This window comes from Phasianus colchicus, chromosome 1, assembly GCF_987193195.1.
Source record: "Phasianus colchicus chromosome 1, bPhaCol1.hap1.1, whole genome shotgun sequence".
NCBI lineage: Eukaryota > Metazoa > Chordata > Aves > Galliformes > Phasianidae > Phasianus > Phasianus colchicus.
The window spans coordinates 39,476,254-39,488,747 of NC_143436.1; the positions used below are offsets into that span (position 1 = coordinate 39,476,254).

Below are 12,494 nucleotides of genomic sequence, written 5' to 3' on the forward strand. Positions count from 1 at the left end.
TGTCAGAAATGAATGCTCCATTAAACCGTATGTCTCCCATGTGTGCATTTCGTTAGCTGGAGTGGCTCATACTTTCTGGGCTGCCTTGAAACTGTATCCTGACCCTGCAAAGACAATTGTGGAAGATTTCATGTCAGCAGTTATTTTGCAGGGGCTGAAGAATTAGCAGCAATCTCCTTCACACTTCCCCCTTTGCATGATTTGGCATGTGGAAGCAACTGCTGCTAACAAGAAATGTTACTGTGCGACGGAGCTTTACTTAGAAAGGAGCTCTGTGTCAACAAAACCCCGTGCACTTTATCGCTGTGTCTGTTCTGCTTATTCTCTTTCTTTTTGGTGTGTGGGGGTTTTTTTGTTTTGTTTTGTTTTGCCGAGGTTGGGGCTGGAGAGAAAACTTTTATCTCCCTGTTTACTTCTCATTTCTCACCTCACTGTTTCTGTTTAGCAAATGAGAAGGTTGAAGATATCAATGGCTGTCCCCGGAGCCAGTCTCAAATGGTAAGAATAACATATATATTCTTAGTATGCATTGGCATCTCTGCATTTTTCTAAAAGGCTTTTTAACAGTGATTTCTTTAAACAGTGAATATTCTGTCCCATGTTTAGTGTACAGTCCTAATTCTCACATACTGTTTTTTACATTTCTTTTTTCCATGTATACTTAGTGTCTGCATCTTCATTTTTGTGCTTGCTAACTTTGGGTCTTGATGTAACCCAGCAGCAAAACTTCGTTAGTACTAATGAATCCAGAACTGCCTTAGTGAACCTGTTCTCCTGATTATCCAGATAATTTCATTCAACTTCATTTTTAAGGGCGATAAATCCAAGAAGAAATTTTTAAGTGGAGTCTTTGTGTCTGGAAAACTGGTCTGATGAACAAGTCTTGCCAAATTATTTCTGAATATAAATAGCCCTTTGGATTGCCCACTGTGAAGTCCAGTTAGATACACTGACTCCACAACTTTCAGAAATAGCACTTTAGTCATATAGCTTTCTGAGCTATCACTGGCAGCTGCTTAAAGACGTTTTGATACACTCAGGCAACAAGCACTCTGTGACTGTGATTCATATTCTGACTAATCTTCTACTGTGCTTTTGGTTACTGAACTATAAATAAGATAAATAATTTAATAAGATAAAGCCTAATATTAGAAGGCCATGGAACTGGCAGGTACAAAATGTGAGCATCAGTAACATCACTGTGCATTTGCTGAATCATTTGCAGTTACAACCATGCTCCCCCATGCTGAGGACTTTGCTTGTCTGTTCACAGCCAAATAGTAAGTGAAAAGGTTCACAGTTGTGCAGCTGGCAAGGATTTTGTAGTATCATGGTTTGGGTGAGCTTGTATGATAGCTGGGCTTTGAGGTAAAAACAGAAAATAAAAATATTGCATTTTTTCAATGCATTCCTAAAAGATAGAATATATTTGCAGTGTTTTCCCACAAGGCAATGGAAAGTGGAAGGAAGAATTCTAAGTTTCAGCAATATAACTAATCAAGCTTTTTCCCATTCTTACTTTTCACAAAATGTGGAGGGTAAGAATAAGTTTCTCCTCTGGCTCTCAGGCTTTTTGAAACATTCTGTAGCAAGAATATAGGAAATCTCCTTAATAATAGTTATTATTTTAATTACTCATATTACAGCAGCACCTAGTGGCCCTGGCTGAGAACTTTGGGAACTCCAGTGTGGAACTCTAATATTACACATACAGATTGAGAGATAATCACTCTTTACTCTAATCACATTAAAACCTGCCATTCCAGACAGACAAGGCAAACAAGAAGAGACAAAAGCATGGAAAAGTGATATGATTTCCCCCGGTCATGTAACTGGCAAATGACCATCTAGGGTTGCTGAGGGACTCACTGCTCTGATGTCTATCTAACTTCATTTCCATGAGACAAAGCCAAGCTGCAGGGAGAACTCCAGCAATGTTTGCATTGCCCCCCACACACCTTACCCTCCCCCCCCCCTCCAAAAAAAAAGGCATCTTTCCTTTTTGCAGGTAAATCTTTATGAGATGTAGTGATTCTGGATTTCATCTCTCTGTACTGCAGTTATGGGAGAAGCATGATCAGTGCATACCCATGCTACAGCAATACCTGCAGGTTCTTTGCATCTGTCTTCTCTCTCCCATAAACCCAACTCTGATCCCAGCCAGGTCAGAGTTTTTGTCTCTTGTGCTTTGGCTTGCAAATGGGCCCCTCAAACACTCACACCTGTACACCATCTCAGATTGGTGTTTGCACAGTGCTAAAGCATCAGTTTTAGCCATTTCAACTTGATAGAAATATAACATATTTTTTCCCCTTTCTTTGATTCAGTCACTTTATTGCTTTATCTCTGCATCTGATCAGATTATTTTCCTGTGCTTTGAAATAACAGTTTTATACTGCTGATTTCTTCAACCGAGCTAGGAAATTTAAAATGTTCTGAAGGTAAAGTAGTTCAAATTTGTCAGCTTTCAAAGCCTCTCTCAGAATCCAGATATTGCACCTGCCCTCCATTTGTCTCCTTTGGATTGTTCACTCATATAACCTAGTAGAAGACACCTTGTTATCTCATTTTCAGGTCATTTTCCATGAAAGTTTTCAATTATGTTAGCCCACTAGGCAGTGATAAACCAAGTCTCTTCTCCTTGGAGCAGTGAACTCCTAGATATTTATAACACGCAAAGATATAAATAAATAAATAAATAAATAAAGTGGTCAAAATCAGTTTACATCTGAAATTTGCTAGTATGTAAAATTACGTCCTGTCACAATTAGAACATCAGCCAACATATCAGCAGTAATCAGGCTACTTTCTATGTATGATAGCCATTAATTCATTCATATTCCTATGCATGTCAGCCATTCATTCACTGCCTTAATTTCATTCTTTTCCTTTATTAACCTCAAAAATTCCACTACCCTTCTTTCACATATGTTTTCATGATCTTTTCTCATGACTTATAATTAAGAAATAATGTTTTCTGTACTCATCTGTTATTTGATACCCTGTCCAGGAGGTGATGTCTAGCTTAAGTTAGACAATACTGACATGAATTGCCCACTTGATGTTCATCTACACTGTAGGCGATATCTATATCAATTCATAATTAATCACTACCAGTATCCCCAAATTCTGTTTCAGTCAGCATTTTGCTTTCCTTTTGCCATTGATTTCATCTTTCAAATAATCTTTAAAACATCTCAGTTAAGCTGTTACCCTAATTCATAAACATCTTTTCATATTTTTGATTTTTTTTCAATGCTTCTTTTAGCTTTCTTTTAGTTAAGTCTGTTGCAATGTCTTGCACTTGGCTGTCATGTTGGCAGCAATACAGAAAAACTTGTAGACCAGTTAAACTAGTTCCAGAGGTCCAAGTTTATGAAAAATAATAACTTGTAAACTCTAGCAGTGTCCAGTTTCTGCATAGTTAGCTTTCCCATTAATTGTCATTAACTGGTGAGACTTTCTTCCCCCACAGTTGTAAAATGATTTTGATATTTACTATGAAGTATTATAATAAGGACTTAGCATTCTGTTAATTTCAGGATACATTGTCTTCTGTATCATACACAATCTGCTGCTTTCTCTTTGCTCAGCTATTCCACTCATATGGCACTTGAGCCTTTTCTTTATATCGCTTTCAAACTCTTCTGTGGAAATAATGCCATATTCATTTCTATCTTTTCCTTTAATTAATTATTCCATAACTTTATCAGTTAAGCAAACCTAGAATAGTTATTCTTTTAAAACATACTAGTCTTTCAAGGTTTTATGTTTTGATGTAATGAAATGGTTATTTCTTTCTGCTGATTTGTAAGCCATCTGTTTCTTTAATTTTTATTGAAAACCCCAACACCATTAGAAAAAGCAGGAAAATATAATGATAGAAAACACATTGTAAAGTATTTACATTTATCATATCTACTAGTCCAAAAGAATGAATTCAGATTTTTTTCTTGCTGAATAATAATAAAAATAATAATAAAATAATAAAAACGTACTGGAAGATTGCCACTGTTTTATCTCTAAACAAATCCTATAAAACATGTAGTAACCAAATAAAATACCAAATTTGATCCATCCTAGGGATGGCAGAGAAAATGCAAGAGACTCGGAGTGTTGAACTGAAAATCTTTTTATGGTGACATTTTCATTATTCTCCTTTGAGAATTTTACAGAACTATTTCTGTTACATCTTCATGCAGTCTGTGGTTCTTTTGGCTACATGAATATGAGGGCTCCTCTTAAAGCAGAGCCTCTTGTTTCATTACGTTTGCCCACGATGTCAGAGGCAGATGTTGGTGGTATGGCAGTAGAGGTTGAACCTTCCCACCAATATTCCATTACATTTTGTTGCCATGTAACAGATGGCAGCAGAAGGGCAGTCTGACAGAATGGCGTCTGATGGGAAGGCGTGTATGAAGCAATGAGGTGTCACTGAATACCTCCCTGTGGAAAAAATAACGCATGGTGACGATATCCAAAAGTTGCTGAATGTTTACGGAGACCAAACAGTGGCTGTGAGCACAGTGAGGCAGTACGTGGTGCGTTTCAGTAGTGGTGACAGTAATTTGAAAGACAAGGCATGTTCCAAATGCACACAAAGTTTACGAGTGAGGCAAGCAGGCTCTTGGTCACTGCTGGAAAAAATGTATAGCTAATAGTGGTGACTGTATTAAAAATAGCATTTTGTAGCTGAGAATTTGCTCTTTCAAATAGCATTAGTGTGATCTTTGTATCTTTTGTAGTTTCCATGAAAATAAATAGAAGGCATTACTTTCTTGTAATTTTCTATGCTCTTGTAACTTTTTATGCTTTTGAGTAGTTCCAGGTGAGCCTCCCACACAAGCATGAGCCGTAGAAGTATACACAGAAAGTTGACTGTGTAAAAATATGCTGTTGCAATTGAAAATTTTGTATTAGTTTTAAAACCGAATCCCATCTCATTTATTTTGCAGTCCAGTGGCATCTTTTTGTTTAAATTCTTGCTATCACCCCATGGCTATTAGTGAATCTTCACATATTTCATGACTGGATGCTATGAGAGACTTCTGAGAATACAAAGAAAATGAGAGATTTGAGTTCTGTCAGCTTTGCAGGTTTGGTGTGCGTGAAGGAGCAGAACACAAGTTTGTAATCTAGTTCCTGTATTTCTGCAGTGCCTGCTTGTGTGCAGATTTCAGAAATGAAGTAAATACCCTGAAGTGTTTCAATGGAAGCATACACTATTCCATGTTATTGAGTCTAAGAGAAGTAAAAGCATTGCACTGTAAAATAGGGGAATACCATTATGCTTAGCATATTTTCAGGAAGATTTTTCAGTAGGTTGAAACAAAAGCTGTGTGGAATGGAACTGGAGGCAATCGATCACTCATTAGCTTTATCTTGGAGATGAACACAAAAGCCATTAACAACTCCTTAAGAATGGAAAACAAAGAATAACTGGTAAATACAAAGCAAGCGACTATTCTCATCTCCCAAAGGTCTGTGCTTGTGATTCATTTATTATATTCAAAAAGGAAAAGGGATGAAAAGTAATTTTTTTTTTTTTTCCAAATAGTTATTCAGGAGAATGAAATCTAAATCTTGTGGTAATATCACAGTAGTATCTGGCAATTCTGAACAAAAAGGTGTGTTGAACTTCTACTGTCCTTCATCAGATGTTAAAAAAAATGTATGTAGAGTCTTCTGAGTTGATAGCTCTTTTTTTGGGAAGATGCAGTTTGCCTTAGAGAGGGAACAAAGCTTTTATTGGGGCAGATCTCTGTTTAAAAATACAACCAAAGGATTGGCATCTTGAAGTGTTGGCATGACAAAGTCAAAAGCTCATTTCCCTATCCTCTGTGGTAAGGCAGGAGATCTGGTTTTCAGTAATAGGGTAGCTCTGAAAAGGGAAGAAATGCAAGTACTTTTAGATGTGAAGTTTGCAGTATGATGTTTATGGAAATGTTCTCAATAAAACCAGAGGAAAATGGTAGAAATTAAAATATGAGCTCCTCTGAGAGGTTTCTGGTGTTTACATGTAGGAAAGCTCATGTTTTAGCAGTGGTACATAGAAAAAAGCTTTCAAAACATAGTGGAAAGCAAACAAAGAATATACCCAGGTGTTATGTAAAGGACTGCATAGAAAGGATCAGAGGAAGGTTAAGAATTCTGCTCACATAGCGAACTACTAAGAAAGGTTATTTTTATTTGGATGAGAACATTCAGATCTGGAATAGAGTAAGAGATGAGATCTTTCCAGTGACAGTATACCTGTATTGTAGATTATTGTAATTCACTGAAATGCTAAGTCACAGCTTGAACCAGTGATTGAACACCTGTTGGGAAGGCAGGGCCAACCCAGGGAAGCTCAGATGCATGTAATGTACCTCAGTGACCAGACGGGCTGGAGCAGGATCCCAGACCTCATTTAAGGGTTGGCAGTGGAAGTAAGGGTGTCTTGCAGGAGATCCCTGTGTATCTGGGGCTTTCCCAGGGTAAGTTTTTGGTTTTTTTTTTTTCCTTTGTTTCTGTACCTACACCTGTTGCATTTGAGCAAGTCCTTACTTGCTGCAGCATACTATTCTGTCATTGCTGGGATTTCCATGGTGTTATAGCATTACATTTGGCTTGTTAGCTATTTGGCTTGACCACATTGGGAACAAGCATACTTTGCTACGGAAGTTTTTTCTGTGTACATCATCAAAAACAGCACCTAGGGACTTCTGCTTTTCAACACAGCATGCGTACAGACATAAAAATGTCGATCATCATAATTTCTGCTCCTATCGGTCAACTTGCTGGTAACACGGATCAAATGCCTTATCTTCTGTCTCTGTGTACAACTAACATGGGAATTTCCTTTATCATCTCAGAATTACCTTCTGCTCTGTAAGTCTCCTGATACTTCATTCTCAGACTTCTCTCCTACTGTTTGTATGTACGTCTTAGTAATTCAGTCATGGGATTTCAGAGGTGAATGGCAGTTATTCAGCTCACAGAGCTGTTGCAGTATTTGTATATATTGTGATAAATATAGCACCTCAGGATGCTGAAAACCCTGGAAATGTGGATGTGCAGCCTTATTTCCAGCTGCATCAAGGGTGACAGCCTTACCTCTAGGGCTGTCTGCCATCTAAGTGCATGAGTTCATCACAGCCTGGAAGCCTGCAGTAGCAAGCTGTCCCCATGTGTCACATCAGGGCAGCTTGTTCTCTCAGGTACTTTAGCAAAGAAAGCTGTATTGTACAATACCACTGTAACTGAGGAGAGCCACCACCTGTGCAGTGATTCACTGACTAAGTACTCTGAAATTATGATGCATAACCATTTTGGTCTCCTTCGTATCTGATCTTTGGGATATTTTTTTGACTGGTAAAATTCATTGTAGCGAAGAGATAGTAACATCAGTGCTGACTACAGTATTCGCAATATGTGTGTTCTAAATCAGATATATAATGAGGGGAATATGTATATGAATATATATGAAGGAATAACTTCATCTTGATGTATTTGGTGGTTCTTACTGTTTTCTTTTGGCTTCATCTACAAGGGTTCTGGTGTCCCAGTTCTGTCTTCGCAGTACTTCATTCACTTTCTTCTCTTGAGTGAAGAAAAGCCTGTTTGTTTGTTTGTTTTTTTTCCCTTCACTTTCTATTTGCTTTTGTAATATTTTTACCCTTCCCACTTTCACCCGGCAGGTTTTCTATAAAGGACCTGGCCATAAGATGAGTAGTCATGATTGTGTTACAACTGAAACTTTCTCCCATGGGCTTCCTCCATCTTAGAGATCTTTTATTTTCAGAGTAGACCCTGATCTGCTGTAATTGAAAGTCCACATTTAACTTCTGTTTCTGTTATTTAATTTGGAGTTTGGTCTATTTTTGTTGTTCAAGGGGCTCAACGTTGTTCTTGATAATTGCCCTTGTTGTCTATAACCTCATGTGGCCTCAAACTGGGATGATACATAGAGGGGTGGTTTATGAGGGCATTTTGCACTAATAGCTGATCCTGTCCTTGCATGCAGTTCTTCCTTGGTCTTTATAAGCAGTGGCTGAAGTATCAAACTCCCCATTCCCTAGCAAGAATTTGTCACAACAAGGCAGCTTATATATTCTTTGGCCCCCTCCTACCAAGTTTTTAGTTACGGCTTAATCCTACACTTATGAATCCTGCTGTTATGGTTTGGCAGAGAATAGCCTTGTGCTATTCTTTTTTGGACACTGTGAGTTTAAAATCCATTGGTGCAACACTGGTGGCAAATACTTCTGCCAGTCTACTCTCTCTTTCCTTATAACAGTGACAGTTGTGGACTGAAGCATGCAAGGCTTACTCAGCTCTGTTATCTAAGCAGATGCTTATGGAAGTAATGACACTTCTCAGTGTGACACGTTTTCAAAGTTCCCACTTTCTGATGATACTTTCAAGCAGACCATTTTTGACTTAACTATGAATGCTTATTGAGATTCCTCACTGGGTTTGGTTTGCATTTAACCTGTATCCTCACTGGGGTTCCAAGGGATGTATCCAAGGCTGCTACAGCCAGGAGCCTTCTGTCTTTCTGAAGTTATTTTCTTGGAAAAATCTTGTCATTTCTTAGGCATGCTCAGACTGTAGACATCCCTTCTGAGAACCAACCCCATTTCCACTCCCTTCAATGAGTGACCGGCCCTGTTCTAGGGAAGAATTTCTTTAGCACATTTGCCACGTGCCAATACATGCAATATTCTATGTAATATATAACAAAATAGCTTCTGAGTGTGTACAATTATTATTGAGTGTTCAAACAGACTATCCCATTGAAATCTCCATAATTTCCTTAGTTGATGATAGGAATGTAACTGCTGAGATACCTTTCCATTTAGGAATGCTGTCCAGATTTATAAGGCTCCAAAGCTTATTTCTGCTGTCTGAGAGCAACAGTGGTGACAATGACATGAAATACAAGCCACATTCTGGATAGCCATGCACAGCTGTCACACAAAATGAGGAGCATCTCGATCTGCTCATCTGCCTGAATCAGTGGATTACAAAAAGTGAACTGTGTATGGAGCTGAATATTGGATTCAGTGCGTTGGAAATGTTGGTGGCAATGTTGGAATATGGAGAAGTTTGTGTCAGGTGCATCCCATGCATACTCACACAGGAACTGAAAGAACGTTGTATGCATACTGTATGTATGCAATCAGTTTGTCTGGATATATTGAACCAGTGTAAGGCTGAAGGTGGCAGTTTCCTGAATCGCATCATTACCAGAGGTGAGATGTGGTGTCAGCAGTACAGGCCAGAGTTAAAATGGCAGTCTGTGGAGTAAAGACATGTGAACACCCATTGAAGAGTAAGTTCAAGATGTAGTTCTCAGCAGGTGAAGTGATGTGCCCCCTCACTTGGGAGAGGGAAGGAGTGATCCTTCTGGATTTCCTGGAAACTGAACAAACCATCAACTGACCACTACATCATGACACTGCCTAAGCTAAAGGCTCAAACTTCCATTGTCAAGCCAGAGGCTAAGACAACCTTTCTCTGGCAAAACAATAATGCCAAGTCTCATACCAGTTTGGAGACCGTGAAGCACAGATTGCCAGTCTTGGGTGAACAGTCCTATTACATCCCCCCCAGAGTCTGGATTTGTCACCTTCTGACTTTCATCTATTCAGATTAATGAAAAATGAACTGCACAGGCAACATTTTCCTATCAAAAATGCCATCACAGCAGCTGTGAAACAGTGGGTCAACTCCACTAGTGCGGATTTTTATGAGTGGGGCATACAGGCTTCTCTTAATCACTGGTGAAAATTGGCTGATGTTGGGGAGTATGTTGGGGAAAAAAAAGTGTAGAATTTGCTCTATCAAATAGTGTTATTGGACTCTGTCTCTGTTGTAGTTTCCATGGAAATAAATAGGAGGCATTACTTTTGGGGTGACTGCAGAGATGGTGTGAGAGCTATACAGATAAACAGAGTAAGCTGGCTTTTATTGTGTGTGAGAGAGAGAGAAAGCTAAGGAAAGGGAGCTTCATCAATCTTGCCAAAGGATGTTACAGTCATGAAAAGAGGAGGAGAAAGCAACCAAATAATCACTTTTGTTTTTTACATGATTTGATTCTGGTTTGGCCTTTTATTAGACCTCTTTATTCTGCACTGAAACAAGCATTTCTCTTTACATCCAGAGAAGATCTGAGAACATTAAAAGAACCACAGATTTTATGACAATCCCTCTTCACAGAACAGCTCAGAGTTGCTCACTTACATCAGGCAGTGAACTGGATATTTCCCGAGTCGTCTGCATTTGACTTTCTGAAGTCATAAAAGAAAATGCCACAGGAACACATCTTGGTTCTTATTTTACTGTACTGGAAGAAGTACATTATTCATTAAAAATAAATCACATGCAGTTATTAGTCGTCTTGTTTAGGCTTACGAATTCCTTGTCCTATTAATGAGTGGAGTCACATGAATATAAGTCATCTAGATGTTAATGAAATAATTGTGTCATGAGAATTACTTACATTGTGATGGTATCAATCTCATTAAACCTACTGAGAAGTTCATCTAGGGTTAGGTTTGCTTGCTGAAGGTTGCTTGCTTAGGGCTAGGATTAGATTTATGTGCATTTTGCTTCTGTAGGCTAAGATTGCTGAAAACAAAAAGATCTTTTTCTTCCTTACAACAAGCAAACAAGAAAAATGCCTTCAAAATTTTTCTTTTCCTCTGAGCAATCTCTTGAACTCTCCTGCCTGCCAGTACCTCCATGATGTTAAGGCATACCCATTTTCACTCACCTTCCCGTTCCTCAGCAATGTTTGTCAGGCATGTAATTTGATCAAAAACATCATTATGTTAAACTGTATTGGGAGAATGAAACATCGGAGTTACTTATGTTTAAATATTAGCGACTGACATATACTTTGAATTATTTTTTCTTTGAAAAGATGCAGTTGGCAATTTTGCCATTTCCACCCACCCACCTGCAGTTAGCTTTCTCCCCTCTTTGGTTTTCTGTGTTTTTTTTCCCCCTCAAAAATGTAATTTGAACGTTACTTGAAGTTTTGTAATTGATCATATGTTTATCTGTGAAACAAAGAGATGATGAATAATGGCCTTGGAAGCTCAATTAATAGAAATGAACTGAAAAGTTTTAACACAACCACATATGTCAGATGCATACACACTAATTGACTACGAGACACATTTTAGAAAGCACTTATTGATTCTAGTTATACACTTTCCCAGGACAGCAGCAGGATTACTGTAAATATGTGTGCTTCGTGATGGTGTGTTTCCATCTTCTTCTATAGGGAGAATATGCTATAAATACTAGGAATGTCTAGAATGTTTACTAGTTTTAAAAATAGAGAAGTGCGTGATATTTAGCTGAACAGCAAAAAAAAAAGCATATTTAAGCCTTACAAGAAAATAAACAATCTCTGAAGCAGTTTTCTTTTACAGCATATCCAAACAAGACTTTCTGGTAATTCTGAGATTTTGTCAGCTTTCTAGATTTTTATCAAGTGCTTGATTATTTTGGAAATGTGGTAAAGTGCCAGTTCTGTTATGATTATAGTTGAGGAGTTTCTTCTATTTAAAGACTTTATGACCACTCTATTTACAATACTTCTACTTAGATTGTCTTATACTCTTTTGTTATCTATGTATGTCTGTGAATTTTTGATTCCTTCAGAGTGGTAGACTTTTCACAGAAGAGTATTCTTAACTGTAAAGAAGAATCCGAAGATTCTTCACAGATCTTTCTCCAAAGGTAATTTGCCATTGCCTGTCATAGCATCACAGAATGGCTGAGGTTGGCAGTCACTTCTGGAGGTTGTCTCAGCTGCTCAAGCAGGGACAGCTAGAGCAGAATGCACAGATGGCATCAGTAGTAGATTCTGCAGCTTCAGTAACATGCAAGATTCTCAAGAAATTATATAGGCGTATGTTTTGGTGTGTAGTGCACATGGAACATCTATACAAAGTATTCTGTGTAGTTTTGATAAAACTCTATTTTTCTTCTCTTGAAGTTTATTGAAAGGCATTAAAGCTGCTCACTCTGCCTCTCATTGATGAATGGAGGATTGTGGGACCTTTGTCATTATGTGAGTTTTACGTTTTCTGCACATCTATGCAAGTCAAGTACATCTGTATTTCCCTAGAGTTACCAGAGCTACTTTCTCTGCTCCTAGTGTAAGTAGGGACTGAATTTAGAAAAGAAGAAATGAACCCAATTTTGAGCTTGAAACACCAAGGCCTGAAAATAATACATGAAGATGCACAGCAAGTAGGAATACTGTCCTCTTTCATTTGGCTGGGCTGGAGAAAGCTACTCAGTGTTTTATGGGAGGTATAGAACTGCACAAATATCTGTAAGCTGCTGTTGGTTATGCAACACACAAAGTGGAAGAGGGTTGTGGCTTACACTGTAATGAATGGAAAAGGAAAGAGATTGCAACTAGTAGTATTGAAGTGGAACAGGGTTTGTATTGTGAATTCCTCTGCAGGAGAGGAGGATCAAAATACACT

At 38.2% G+C, this 12,494-nt stretch overlaps 1 protein-coding gene across 6 annotated transcripts in view; it reads left to right on the plus strand.

The window, feature by feature from the left end:
* Positions 1–12,494, plus strand: part of NAV3 (neuron navigator 3) — a 258,341-nt gene that overhangs the window by 78,318 nt on the left and 167,529 nt on the right. For all 6 annotated transcript variants that reach the window (XM_090139108.1, XM_090139109.1, XM_090139114.1 and 3 more), the window contains exon 3: positions 446–498. In XM_090139108.1, coding sequence (XP_089995234.1) covers positions 446–498 — 53 coding nt within the window. The remainder of the gene's footprint in view (positions 1–445; positions 499–12,494) is intronic.